Source organism: Corvus kubaryi, unplaced genomic scaffold (assembly GCF_017639235.1).
Source record: "Corvus kubaryi isolate FWS band 111438036 unplaced genomic scaffold, C.kubaryi_AGA036_p1.0 71, whole genome shotgun sequence".
NCBI classification, from domain to species: domain Eukaryota; kingdom Metazoa; phylum Chordata; class Aves; order Passeriformes; family Corvidae; genus Corvus; species Corvus kubaryi.
This window is the reverse complement of record NW_024582059.1, coordinates 13152133-13167468: the sequence shown is the minus strand read 5'-3', so window position 1 is coordinate 13167468 and position 15336 is coordinate 13152133. Positions and strand designations below refer to the sequence as shown.

The window sequence follows — 15336 nt, the reverse complement described above, 5'->3', positions numbered from 1 at the left end:
AAGTGGTATTGGAACCTGTTGACTGAAGTGAGGTTGGAACCTGGTTGAGAATAAGTAGTTTTAACATCAGTAATATTGGTATACTGAGAGTACTCTAGCAGTAAAATATTCAAAATGATAGTACTAGTACTTCCTCAGTCTTGTAAACATTTCAAAATAGTGTCAGTCTGCCAGCTCTAAGACAGCAAATGTTTGCTGTTTAATATTTCAGCTTATTCTCTAAAGTCCTGACTATATAGATGTGGAAGACTGGTCTCACTTAAGAGACTAAGTTCTTTTTAGTATAAATTTGAAAATTGTTATATGCTAAATAAGATTTTCGTGGCAGGTATTATCTAGATGAGTTTATTGTGATGGGCCTACTGAAGTTTAGTCCGTGAGGATTCATCATATTCATGTTGTGAGATAAAAACCTGACTTCAGCACTGAGCAAGTCTGGGTTTTTGTGGTGTTGCCTGCTTAGAGTGGAAATGAAGCAGAAACTGTTAGTGCCACTATCCTGTTCAAGACAGAAGACTGTGTTTTACTTAACTTTTAAAGAAAATCATAACCTACCCTGTGATCCTTTTAAAATCTAGACTATTGACCAAGAGGCTATCTTTTTTTAGGCTTCTTAACAATTTGCCCTGAGCACCTAGCTGTTAACAAATAATGAGAGCATTGATTCGATGAAAGAAAAAAAAACCCAAACTGGAGCACATTCGACTATTAAATTAAAAATTTATTCCAATTAGTACTGGGGAGACTGCTTTCTAGCGTTCTAAATTAGGCAGCTGGGAATTAATGGCAAGTGAAAATCATTATAATGATAGTCTTTTTTGGTTAGGATTTGAGAAAGTTTCTGACAGTGTCACCATGACCTCAAAGAGTTTAAATTGTTCTCTATACTGAAGATACATAAATGTTGATTAGTGAAAAAGGTCTTTGGAGTACTTGCTAGTGGAGCTGAGCCTTTCCTGACTGTCCAAGGTCTAACTTGTCAGTGCAATAAGCCACCCATCTCTGTTTGTTCAAGCACCAGACTTGTCACATGCTCAGGATGAAGAATCCTGTGACTTCATAAAGGATATTTAGTGGCAAACCAGAGAGCCTTTAACAACTAAGTTGCTGATTCAGTGACTGCATTTTTTCACTCGTTGTCCTTCTAAACCAAAAACTTGCTATTTCTTTGCTGTTCTTTATTATATGCACATTATTTCTGTTAAATTTATAGGAAGAATAGGAATTGTCAAAGAAACACGGCAGATACCATTTAAACTGCAAAGCCACACAGTGGGCGGAAATAAATGGAAACAAGAATTGGGGGTCAAAGACCTGTAAGCAGAGTGAAAAACAAGTTTTGTGCTTTGCTTTGTGATAAATTCTATATCTGATGTTTTAGAATGTTGTTTTCTTCTGAACATCCAGCTACTGATTCAATCTCTACAATACTTGTATGACATTTGGGCCCCATATGCACGTATATATAACATATGTTCTGTGTAATATTATTATTTGGGTGTTCACTGGTTGGAATGCATCAGCAATTACATTTTCTCGACCTGATAATAAGAGGGGGTTGAGCCTGACATAAGTCTGATTTTTAAGCTCCTTTATTGACTCAAATTACTGAAGGCTTGGATGTCCTGCCAGCATGTAACAGTGTGTGTGATGCAATTAACATTACTAAGGGTTATGTTGTACTGAAAATGAAGTGAGTTCATTGCCTTACAAAGGGAATCATCTTCAGCTTCTTTAGGCTCTGAAGTAGTGGTAAAACTAGGGCTGTTGTTTGGGTAGGCTGGACAGACAGGGGTGCCCAAAAGCTTCAAGCTAGCCTAATTATCTTCCCAGGCCTTAGTTCAAGGGATGTTATACCTCTCCAAGAGTGTTGTGTTCTCAGGTCTTTCCACTTTGCGCTGGCAAGGAGATCACCCTCTTAATAGCACACTGACTTCATCAACAGATAATTTTTTTGGGGGGCCGAATACTGTGACAGAGCCAGATTCTGTTGGTTATCCCTAGTTGTGGTTGGCAAGGTGAGTGGCAGCTTGGATGCAGATTTGATCATCTCTGAATTCGGACATAACAGCCAGGTGAACTGATACCTATATAGTGTTCTGCACTTCAGCTGGACGTGCTTGGCATGCCAAATTTTCCTGTTCAGGTGAAGCACCTGTGTAAATCCTGGGAAAGAATTGGACACTGTTTCATAGATATTAATACCGTTCTTTCATTCTGTGGTCTAGAGCCAAATACTTGTTAGGAGACCATGCACATGTAGATACTGAAAGAGACAGATGTCTTAGCCATCAAAGTTTTGAAAGTACAGTGGAAGGAACAAAGCCAGTAAAATGTATGCATTGCAGGATTTCCAGAAAGTGGTTGTGGTTTCTGTCTCTGTGAGATTTCGATAACTCTCCAAGACGGGTTGTTGCATTTTGTATTGCTGCCGTTAGTCAAAGCTTAAAACAGTTTGCCTTGCTTCAAGTTCTGAATTCACTGCCCATTCAACTGTGATAATAATAATAAAAAAATCTTTCTTCTGGGCTAGCAATTCTAGTAATTGACATTACACTTCTTCTTCCAATAAAAAAAGAAAAAAATCAAAACAAAAACCAAACCAAAGAAAGTGGAAAAAAGTATGCAGTAGTAGAAAAATGCCATTTGAGCAGAAGAATTTCTCAAAGAATGCTATAAACCCCTGTTTACCAGAGCAGCCGTAGGCCAATGTTACCATGGAAACAGAAAGAATTCAAATAATATTAGCCATAACATATCTAGTATATATTGCATTAATGACACTACTATACCAAAAGGTCACTTGTGGTTTCATTTACAGGGCTCACTTTTCAGTGATTTATCACCAATATCAGAGGCTAGAATTTAAAATTAGAGATGGAAAGTTCAGCCATAATTGGCTTATAATAATAATGGGAAGGAAAAAATATTTATATAATCATATGTCTAGAAGAGTTTAGAGTTTTTGATATGCAGAAAGTTTTTAGTCTTTTCTTAGAAACAAAATCATGCTCAAGCCATAAAACAGATTATCCTCATTTGGTATCCAAAAGTGCTGACTCCAACAGTATAGATGATAGAACTAGAACATTCTTTTATTTGCAAGAAAAATCCAATCAGTTCTTGAGCTTGATATGTAACTGTTTGGGGAAAGGGGTTTGAATTTAGCTGTGTCTGCCAGATGAATGTGGCTGGTGCTGGATTGTGGCAATAGGTGAATTGTTCTGATCTAGTTTGTCAGAACAATGATATTCTTTGAATAAGAGTTTGACATAGGATTGGTAGGGGTTTATCATGACTGTAAACACTGAGGTTCTTCTTCCTCTTGTATCCCCTGATTTTAAATTTTTCTCTTTATGGCACCCAGGTCCTTACTAGTTCTATGGTTAGAATCTTTTTTTTTTTCTTCCCTCTCTGTACCACTGGCTGAGAAAAGGCAAAAGTAGAATTGAAGATTCTTTACGTGTCATAAAGCCAATTTTGACCCTTTAAATGTTGGCTGAAGCTTTGACTTGGGTGCTTTCAGGACACGTACAAAGTTCCAAGTGACAGAAAGTTGAGATGTAAGTGATGTTTTTAATTTGAGTGGTTTTGGAAGAAAATAACTGCCAGATCCATGTGTTGAATAACCTGTTGGACATTGCTTAGAGGTACTCACATCTCTAAGGCATCACAGAGTGGTCTAAATCATATCCAGTAAAAATGCAGGATAGAGATGCTCAAGGAGCTTTTTCTGTGTTTGGCAGAAAAATCTGGCATGAGTGTAGAAAACTTTCCCAAAGCTGTGTGCTGATAATGACTGCACTAGAATAATGCTTTGCCTATTACAAAAGCTGTAAAAACATTAACTAATCCACAAAGCAGATTACATGTTGCAGATGTATCCCTCTGCTGGGAGGAAAGCATATGTGTATGTGAGTGAGGAAGAAAAAAAAAAACTTTTAAAGGAGGCTTTATTTTGTCCCTTTAAGCTTTATTGCATTTCTTTGGCTGTATTTTCATACTTTATCTTAAGAGTGGGGTTTTTTCATAGGATTCTGTTAATGAAATTGCAGATTGATGTATGAAAAATGTATACACCTTTTTCAACACTGAAAATCCCATTGTCTTGATTCTGTTTACAACCAAAGTGAATCTCAACACTCTAAAATTATTTGAAAGAGTGGTGACCATTCAGCAAAGCACCTCTCTGTCTGAAATTACATTTTTTTCCTTTTTTTCACAGATACAGTTCTCAGGCTTTGTGCTGCACAGACACTTTGGCACATATTCAGTGTGGCTCTTACTTTGATATTCTTGACAAATTGTGAATTCAGGTTTAGGTGACTGCTGTCTTATCAGGTTTGTCAAGAGCTGATCCTTATCTAGGACTGACTTGAACATGGATTTAGAATGCTATGATAGATGCTTAAAATTGCTTAAAACTAAAACTTAACTTCTGAGGCCACCTGTTGCCTTCCAGCTCCCTTCAGAGCTGTTTATCTGTGCCTGCATGTTGCAAGTGGATGTGCCCATACCTGTATATAAGTGTATGAATTAAAGATGGCTGCTGAGTTAAAAATGGGATTGTTTAGGAGATGAGAAACAAGGCCAGTCTTGCTGGGATGTGGGTGCTGGTGATGGTCTTTGCCATCACCCTTACTGGGTCTGTGGAGGCCAGGCTCTGCTCTCTCAGGTGTTGGAAACCTGATCCAAAGTGTGCTGCTGCTTCCTTCCTCGTCTTCGCTCACTCGTCCTTGATGGTTTTGTCTTTATCAGCCTCCTCCCCAAAAGGAAAGGGAGGGGACCTTATCTCCGTGTCCTATAGGTCATCTGATTTTTGGAATGAGGACTAGTTCTGATTCCATCACTTGCCTTTCCTGCCTGTCCTATCACCTTTGTTATCATCTTTCTGAGGTTTTTTATGTTTTCCTAGATGTGGCTTGTGCAAATACATCACTACTCTGAGTCTTTGCAACATCATGTTATTCATATTGCTGTGCTTAGTAGTATTACAAAATACTTCTGTGTTGCTACCAGTTTCACTATTGGTGGCATTCCTGTGCTATTGCTCCTCCATTTTTGACTGACACTGTGGCAGGACAGGAGCATGGGCAGGTCCTGTCCTGCCACCAGCAGTGCTTGGGCTTGGCTGTATTCCCCTTGTGTAGTTCCAGGGAGCCGGCTGGATCTGTGGTACAGTGAGCCCTGTATGAGTTCCAACTTGAGACCTGTTGGGAGAGTCCCTTAGTTACAATCACTCAGGCAAGAGCAGCATCATTGCAGACATTGATTTAATGCACAGAGAGAATCAAAAGGGCAGAAACAACAATCAGATGGAGAGTACTGCTCTTCCCTTACACGGCCAAAAGAGTGCACGCAGAAAATATTTTGAAGAATACTATGGTGGATCTGAGCTCTGTAGTTAGACAGTTGCCTCCACTGCTCATTTTCTGTCTTTGGTTCTTAATGGCATATTGATTTATTATATAACTGGACTTCCACATGTTAGGTACAGAAAATGTTCTTACCAAACATTGCAACATTTTTTGTTTTCTGAAGTCTTCAATTCATACGTGTAGCGAATGATACGCTTCCTGGGTGGTGCTGTTCAGAAAAAAATAACTGTTTTAAGCTGCTCTTGGTATATGAAAGTAATCCATAAGCTTTACACTTGATGCAAAGATTTTTAGGCTGTTGGCAGGGATTCTATGTTTTTAAAAGTTTTTCTGTTTGCTGGATTTCATGTACTTTCATTTCCCTTTGAAGTGTTTGAGAGAGAGCAGAAGGGGAAATACTTCATTATGTCCATGAATTATTCAGGTACAGTTCTAGCAGCTAACATTACTTTAAATAGCTCAAGGTCTTTCTTTTTCCTTGAGTATGTCTCAGTTTTCATTCTTATGCTGATTGTATGCCATGTTCCTTTTTTGAATACAATTTTGGTGAAGTACTATCCTTTGGCAATCTTTAGAAATCATTTCAGTCTTGAAGTAAGTATTTAATTCTGTTCTTCTCCAGCATCAGATATTCAGTGACCCTCAGTAGATACAGGTGAATTGTCATACATGTGAATTTACAAAAAATCAAATTATTCTCCCTAGAGTGTGTTTTCTATATACTCTTGTAAAAGCATTGATCTCAAATAGCCTCCCACATATATTTCTACAGTGAAGGAAAAAAGGAATCTGTAAAATTAAATATTAACATACTGTTACACTCTGAGAGGAATTTTACAAACCACATTTAGAACATCATTTCAATGGGGAGGCATGAACATTAAATCCTTACATTTTGGAAATATCCCTCCCTCTCCCACCAATAACATACGAAAATTCGTATTTAGAAAATAGTGAAGAACAATAACACAGAGGAAGACAATTAGAAAGAAGTGCAGAGGCCAACATAAGAGGAAAGGAAAGCAAAACAGAACAGAACCCAAAGTGAGTTTAAAACACTGTCCTTGTAGTTCTAAAAATAACTTTGAAAATCCAGTGATTGCTGCATAATCACTTACACAAATGAGACCATTGCTATTATTTTGGGGGGGGGGGGTGGAGAAAAGTGTTAAAAAATTATTCCCTTGAGGTTTAGGGTTTACCTGATATAGTCTAAAGAGGCAGCAGGGCAGAATTTCAGACAGTTGAGCAGAAATGCATTTCTCTGTGTATGTGTGCCTGTACAAGACTTGGCTTTCCAAGAGGGGTGCCCATGACCAAAGCTCAACTGCTCCGTTGAAACTGCAGCAGCAGTGAGAACTTTGCAAGGCAAGCATCAGAGGAAGTGCAGTGACAAAACAGTGTCAAACAGTGCAAAGCTTGACCAAAAGATCCATTAAAGATTGAAATGTAGTCAATATGTTCACGTTCATGACAGTAAGGTTATAGCAATGTGTTTATAACTGGAGTTAATGTCTGTATACTTTCTTTAGCCATGGATGCGTCTGAGAGAAATGTTTTTGAACTGAATAATTGCAAACATTCCAGTGCTTCAGTCTTGTAACTTAAGTTGCTTACTGGACCTCAGGTTCTCAAAGCTCTTGAAAAATCTCTGAGCAAATAGTCAAGATTTTGTTGCAGTATCACAATACAGCAATAAAATGGAAATCTCAATCTGTGTAGAAGAACCCAGAAATACACTGGAAAATACAAGGCTCCAGTTTCAACCTGTGTGTGGTAACCAAAAACACTGGTCAGGAAAAAAAATTGCATCTCCTTGCTCAGCAAAACAAGATTTGTCAGGGCTGAATAGCACTTGAAAAATATGCAAAAGTTGTTTGAGTATCACATTGACTAGGGATTGCAAGTTAATTAGAATAAAATTACAAAATAATAGATACAGCCCTCCAAAAATGTTGGTAATGACAGAGAATCTGTGTCTGCAGCCTTCAGGATCTTGCTGTTACTTGATTATTTCTACTGTTTAGGAGCAAAAAGTCTAGAATGAAGATGTGTGAAAACATGAAGAAATGAATCTTTTGATTGGTGCCACTGATTACTGGCTGATTCAAAGGGGCAGATTTGTTACCTAAATCCAATTATTAAACTTGGTTTTGTGTATTAGTTATAAATACTCATGGGTTTACCTTGTTCTGTTTATATGTATTGGGCAACTGATACAGTTATGCTAGGTCCGTGTGAAATTGAATTACATTGCTTAATAAAATAATATATGTTAGTGTATTTGTGTATGCATATGTGTGTTTTATTGCCATTTTTGAATAGCAGAGTCAGTTTTTAGAGAAGTATTCTGTAATTCCATAAGCAGTAATTTCACTAGGTATTTATATGTGTAAGTTGGTTATTTGGAATAATAATTAGGAAAAAACACATGGTAAAGGAGGCTTCATAAAGAGATGTTGTTTGCTTTTTATTATTTGATGAAGCCCAATGGTAGATTTGCAACCTGTTGCTTTGGGCATTTTATATTATTTACTACTGAAGCTGTTATTTATTCCAGCTTTCAGACTCATTTTTAGTGTTGTTGAACTGAACTGAACAGGTATAAAAATAATTAAATACTTGGCTATTCTGGAAAGGGACTAAAATTTATGTATTAGGCACTAGTTATCTTTTGAGTTTCCCTTATTAGGAAGGGAAACTGGGAAGGGAGAAAGAAGGTAGGGTACTAAGGTGTAGGAAGGAAATCCCCTTCAACAAGCCTGAGTAAACTTACTGGCTGGGGGGAGCTGTGTGCCTAGTACATCTCTATTACGAAAAGGTTTCAGCTGCTTCTGAGCTATACCCATGTAAATCACTGTGGATCTTTTGATACTAAAACCATTCTTAGGTCATATTACTTAAGAATGTTAAGAAATTTGTGATTAGGCCCAGACTAAGTTGAGTACCATTGAATTCAGTGAGTCCTATCTAAGATACTCAGCTGTCAGATGAAAATAGTAGTTTATACTTGTGGTTGCTGAAAGAATTTTAAATATGAAATTTGTTTATAAGAAGTCACTGGTACCTTGAAATATTCTTGGTTTAGCATCCTGTTCTGCTTACAGCCACTATTGGTTATCAAACATATCTGAGCCATTGTACGAATCACTGCTTTTTATTCTGAGTTAGTAATGTTTAAATTATCACTGCTAAATTCTTGTTTGAATAGAAACTTTTTAAAATAACAGTCGTAGGCCACCAAGTCAAAGGTGGAAAGGATGGTTGGCAAACTGAGTTTATTAGTTTTTAAACTGGTTACAGGCTGTGTTGACCAGGAAAAACTGAGACATGTGGGCAAATGATTGACTAAGTGTGTTCACATGCTCTTCTCACAGGTTATGATCAGCTTCCAGATTGACTAGAAGAAAAAAGCACCATCATGTTAATTTTGAGTCTATTATAAAGGCAAAATAGTAGTAGAAGTCAAGCAGATAGTGGGAGTAGGGAGTACATCTTAAGGCTTCTGAGGGGCTATTACAGAGTCAATAAAGAGGTTTTTTGCTCTGAGGTTGTGCCTTAACTAAATGGTTTCCCTACTAAAATAAATAAAAGGTATGCCATCCTAAATAGAGAACAAATGGTTCCTTGAGACCTTGATGGAAGAATTAATTTCTTTTTCTGTCTCTAGCAAAGCCTTGAAACTATTCACTTGGAATGCTCTTTAGGGCTCGATCTCTCTTATTTTATTTTTTTTAAATATTTAATTGTGTTATTCTTCAAAGACTGCTGCAGCAGTGGTGAGGCGAAGAATGGGCAAAGGGTCAAGAGATATTAAACTTTAAAGGAAATTTCAATTTTTGCTAATTGTCATAGCAACAAAGAGTAATGAATCCTGGTGAGGAAGCAGAGGGACAGAGGCCATTGGTGTGTACTCACAGCGGTACCACGGAGCTGTTCTGTGGCATTAGGCAGGTCACTCTGAGAGCTTGGCGCTCTTATTTTCTAATACCATGTTTTCAGAAAATATTACTTAGTTAGAACAGCCTTGGGGATCTAACTAATGCTCTCTGCTTGGGTGGGCTTTTATGCATTCTTGAGTTGCTTTTGGTTTGTGTCCATGGAAGAACTCTGTCCACGTGTGGGCGATTAGAGCAGGGCATCAGCTGGACTGCCATCATTGACATACTTGGTGGTGGAGCAGCCCTATCAAAGCCCTTGTTCTTGCCATGATGGACAGTAGCTGCTTTTAATTTGTTTGGTCCCAGTCCTCTGATATGTCCCTTTATAAAGAACAAGTGAACTCCTGGGAACAGAGAGAGACTACTTCCCTGGAGGAGGTACTTACAAGAAGAATGCACCCGGGCGGGGCTTTTCTTTGTCACTTTAGCTTGCCTGCTGTTGTTGATGCAGTTGAAGAGGCTGTAGGAAAAGGAAGGCAAAGGGGTCAGATGTGCTTTGGGAGGGCAGCTGGGAGCCCTCAGCTCAGGTGGATGAGAAGAGGTGCTGTTGTGTGGAGCAGGATGTACATCAGCCTTGCAGAACAGAGAGGATAGATGGAGCAAGGTTTGCCTCCACTCGGAGCGTTACTGGAAGTGAAGATCTTCCTTAAAGGCAGTAATGAGCTGGAGGAGAGTTGAATACAAACTTTTTTCTTTTGGTCCCTCTTAAACGGTTCTTCAACTCTTCGGTTTAGAAAATTGTGTTTCTGTTTGTGTTTGTTAATTCCAAATCAAATGGAATTTGTTTCTTGATGAAGGCTGTGAGTCACTGTGATTTTGCAAGCAATCTCCCAGGATTTCAGCCCACACATAAATTACTGCATAAGATGTAGGAGATGCTCAATTAGCATGAATTCGTTGCTCCTTGCTAGTATAGCTTATCAAAGGATGCTCAGCATTAATATCAATGGATTCAGTTGATCAACTGTAATATAGACAATAATTTTAATGTAAAGAACAAACCTGTGTACTCCAACCTTTTTACGTTTTGCCTTTATTGGCATGAAAAACTTTTAGCTGTTGCTTAAAAATTGCAGGGTTTGTTCTTCTGGACATTTTCACCAATTTTTTTTTTGTTACATTGATAAAACAATATATAAACAAAGTATGTCATACGTTCTCTGAGTTTAATATACCATTTGATTAAGCCTGAGTGCATAATAGCATCTAAATTTAAAATAGGAGCAAAAAATGTATCAACAGCATTAGCAAGGGATTCTGTCTCTCATAAGAGGTTTCTTGTGCTGATGGTAAGTCAGGGAAAGAATGCAAGAAAAAGTTCTTGTGTTACCTGTGTGTTGTTTGTGAAAAAGTAGAAAACAGAGTTTGAAGAAATAATTACTCCAAAGGGTTGAATAGGTGCAAGTGGTGAGTAGGAATAAGAGGTGACATGTATTGTGGTGGGAAAATACTTAAAATAATTAGAAGGCACCAAAAAAATAATTGTTGGAACTGAAATCAAGAAGGGCTTTTACTGGTTTAATGTATCCTACTGTCATATTTGTCTACTTTCATTACAGCAGATTGCTTTGCAGAGATCTCCCAGGCAGCTCAGTGCTTTGGGACGATAACCTGGCCTCTTTCACACCAATTTGTCATGTTACATTAGTTATATTAGTGTTGGGAGCATGTGCAGTGCATAGGGTGCCAGCATCCATCCCATGCAGCAACTAATGGCTTACTTGCCTGTGGATGGACTGAAGAATTGAGCCCTGCAATATTGCTTGTTGGTTAGCAAACAAAATGCTAAAGCAGCTTGAGAAGGCATTGTATTAGCTTTGATTAGGTGTTGGTGACTGTGGAGAAAATGGGTGTATTACCAGGTCAAAAGAAATTGCCATAGAATAAAATACACATGGGAAGAAGATTGAGAATGACTATCCCTGTGTGTTAACCTGCCTTATCTGTCTGTGGTTAAGACCTGGCAAACAAAATTAATCACCAAATAGTAATGGGGGCCTAAGCAGCTACACTTCAGAGTCAGATTTCTTCTCTGTCTATGTAAGCCTTTGCCACCCACGTAAATACTTAAAAATTCATGAGTTGATAATTCATGCCTGAATTTCCTGTTTATGCTAAATTAGTGTCTCATTATCCTTTGGATAAATAGAACAGTAAATCTCTCTTCGAAGCATATTGGTAAGGGCAGGCAGTGCTTAGAATTTCAAAATTTAATAAAAAACATGCACTGATACTTTTATGTTGTGCTAAAAATAACACTTTTATTCTTCATAAAAAGTTATGCTTAAACTTGCAGAGACACAAAACCATCACTGAACAGTAAAAAAAAAAAAAAAGTCGGGTAGATGGTATTACTTGTACTTCTGGGGTTTTTTGTTAGATATCTGAGAACCTCTAAAAAGAGAACAGTGACAAACACATTTCACCTTGGACAGTTGTTTGATACAATTTCTAACAAGTCTAATGTAAGCAGAAAAATTTTCTGTAGCTCCTGCTTAGATATGTTTTCCAGATCTGATTGGAAATTATTTTGTGGAGAGCAATTTGGCTAAAACATCTGTCTAAATGCTTCTTTTACTTTTCTTTCTTATTTTTTTATAATCTAAACTAGGATGTTTTGAATAACTTGGGTTCCTGTGAGTTGGATGAAGATGACTTAATGCTTGACTTGGAGTTCCTGGAAGAGCAGCATCACCATCGTTCTGGTAAGTCAGATAAACTCTGCCTGTCTTCAGTGAGGTATTGTTATTCTAGAAATACAAGGTAAATACGTGCAGTACAATTACTTGGAAATAAAAAGAAGTAATTTTCTTGGAAGGGGAAGAGTGGTATTCATTTCTTAGCGTTATTTCTAAATGTGTTTGTAATTAATCAGAAAAAGGCTCTTTACACAGCACTAGGACTTCATATGGTCAGTTATGAAATGGAAGTGATTTTTACAGCTACAGAAGAATTTCAGTACTGAGGGCAGACCCATCTGTTTTTCTAAATACCTAAAATGGCTGCTGCCTACCCCAGACACTTAACAAAAAGAGCATTGCTGGAATAATTGTGATCACATTTTGTGTGTGCCAGAATAAAATTCTTGAAATAAAGGTTTGGGTTGAAACATGAGTGTAACTTGATCGTTTTTCTCATGGTTGGTTAAAGCCCTCTTGCACTGTCTTGATTAATAGCAATAAACTGTTGCGATATACTGTGCTTACTACCATTTTATAATAGGATTATGCAAGGTAAGTTGAGGGACCTGCAGTGAGGAATGCTGCATTTCCTTTGGCTGGGATGTGAGACAGCAGGGCCTTGTCTATGAATAGGAGAAGTCCTGCTAACTCAGCAGGGTTTGGAGAGTCTTCAAGCCTGTGTGAGATTTGTGCTTGATCCCAGGTAGAGTTCTGAGTTTATTCTGTTGCAGTGTTCTCTTCTGACAGTGCTGTGTGTTGAAGCATGAGTAATTCTCACCCTCTCTTTTACCTGCTGTTCCCTGATCCCAGTTTCTCCATTCACCCATGTAGGTGCCCAAAGTGCACATTCCTGCAGACTCATGTGGAAGTGGGGTTTTTGAGACATGTGCTGGCTGGTGTGGACCATCTTCAGTTCTGGTCCCTTCTTTGATGGAAATTTAGCAATGGTTACAGATAAGATGCTTGAGTTATGCTCCTTTTTGATATTTTCTGTGTATGATTATTCTGTGAACATATCTGCGTTATCTCTATGATAATTCTGTTTAACCATTGTACTGTGCTTTTTAAACCCGTTTGTGTATCTACTTACAGAATGAAACAGCTGTTCCGTTTTCTTTCGTAGAGAGTAGGGAGTGTTGCAGCAGTAATATGTGCATGATCATAGTTTTCTAAATTATTGGGAGCTGGGATGCAGCAAATGAACTGCACAGAAAAGGTGCTTTCTAACCTGTACTGAATAATGCTATTAACTGGTTACAGAAAGTAAAATGACAGATAAAGAAATATGATTTCAAAAAGCCTAAAAACCAAAGATTACATTTTATAACATGCAATCATATGGGGTTTAGACTTACGTATTCCCTGGACCTGCTGGAAACAAATTAACTGGCAGAACCATTTTCCATAAATAAACTTCCCTAACATGTTGCACTTGGCTTGACCTTTGTTTTCCTTCTTTTTTTTCAAAGCACTGAATCAACAGTGAAAGAAAAGTTATGTCCAGTATATGATTACAAAGATTTGTAGCAGCTTCTGGAACAGTTAAGATAATAATGTCTGAGCGACGTACTTGATGGAGAAGTAATTAAGATGGAGATGTGATATGACACAAATTCTTCCTGCTCTTGGCTCATTATCCAGAGCAAATGAGGTGCTTTTAAAACATTGTCCTTTGAAGAATGGTGACCATTTCTATTCTGAGCCCTAATGTAGAGAGACACGTTGCAGTATGCGCATTGTCTTTTAACACAAATGTGTTTATTTTAGTAATATTTGCTGTTTGGTTTTATTTGTTTGGTGGTGAATCTAGCTGCAAAAAATTTAGGATTTCCCTAGCTGTCACAGTTGTTTTTAAGACTTGGAAAGATAGAGCCACAGTATGAGTAGACTCAATTTCACCAAATAAAGCTGATGTCTTTATATTGCATTAGGATGTGGCACAAAACGGTTAGTGTGGTTGTAAGTCATCATCTTAATTTGCATTAAGATATTGAGGTAATGTGCTTGATTTTTAGTGATTTACCGTTTGAATACCACTGAAGTGCATAAAAGCCTTGAACTAGATACTGACATCAGAACACTTTTAACAAATCGCTTTTCTGATTCCTGTGTTGTAGCCAACTTCCAGGATTTAAGAATTCAACAAAAATTCTTTTTTACTAATTCCAAGTCAGTCCACTCTCTGTTTTCATTTCCGGGCTTCATTGTTTTCTTCCAAGAGGCATCTCTATTCATACCTGAATAGAATTCTTCTAAACTTCTTCATTTAAGTTATATTATCAAATATTTTTAATGCAATTTTTTCTACAGGCATCAGGATCATGTTGAAGACATACAGTTAATTTAATGCAGAGCTTTGCACTTTTGTAAGTGCATCAGATTGAAAGTGATCATACTTTTGGGTGTGTACATCTAAGCTCTTTCAGGTAATTGGGAGGCAGTGTATGTTTTTTAAAAGTTCTTTAATCCTGCCCACTTCAGAAACAAGAAGACAACAGATTGCACATGGTGGATGAGCCAGTACTGTTATCGTAGAATATATTATTCTAATGGCATTTGAATAAAACCAAAGGACTGTTTAATTCTTGGAGTATATGACTGGTGTAGAGTAGATGATTTTCCGTAATTTTTGCCAGTAGCAGGTTTGTTGAACTCTTTGTAAAGGCTTTTTCAAAACAATGGGCTTGAGAGTTTACCTATGGCTCGCTTCAGTAAAATTCAGTCAAGACAATTGCAGACATACAGATTTGTGAGCCTCCTTTTCCTTGTGGGTATGTGCTGTCTATCCTGTATAACTTATGTTATGTCAGCTTTACATATTTAAGCCATTTTATTGCACTGTTTTTTTACCTTCCTAACAAGTTTCTCTAATACTTGCAAGGTATCTGAGTATCTTCATGCTGAAGTCAACTGAGAGTTAATGCATGTGTTCTTAGTCTGTTATCAAAATAAAGGTGTTCACGAGTATACAAATACTGCACAAAATGCCGTTTTTTTAATGGAAACATTAAAATTATGCTCTTCTGAAAGTTAAAGGTATTAGCAGTACTGTGACTATTTGTAGTACAATAAAAATCCTGTTGATGTTCTATATACAGATGCTGATTGTAGCATTTACTTGGTTAAGACCATCAGTCCTAGAGCCATATTGCCATTCACTTATACCCCATGTGGCTCTTGATGAACAATTCTCTGGGGAGTTACTATGGGGAGAAATGTTCCAAGAGAAGCTCTGTTCAGTATTTTAGCAAATAGATTGAAATATGAAGAGGTATAATTGGAAAATTACTCAGTTCTTTCTTCAGTTGTTACAGAGGGATAACTAAGGAATAGCTA

At 37.5% G+C, this 15336-nt stretch overlaps 1 protein-coding gene across 6 annotated transcripts in view; it reads left to right on the top strand.

Moving 5' to 3' along the window:
* Positions 1-15336, top strand: part of CCSER1 (coiled-coil serine rich protein 1) — a 629908-nt gene that overhangs the window by 106861 nt on the left and 507711 nt on the right. For all 6 annotated transcript variants that reach the window (XM_042049677.1, XM_042049676.1, XM_042049678.1 and 3 more), the window contains exon 4: positions 11931-12024. In XM_042049677.1, the coding sequence (XP_041905611.1) occupies positions 11931-12024 (94 nt within the window). The remainder of the gene's footprint in view (positions 1-11930; positions 12025-15336) is intronic.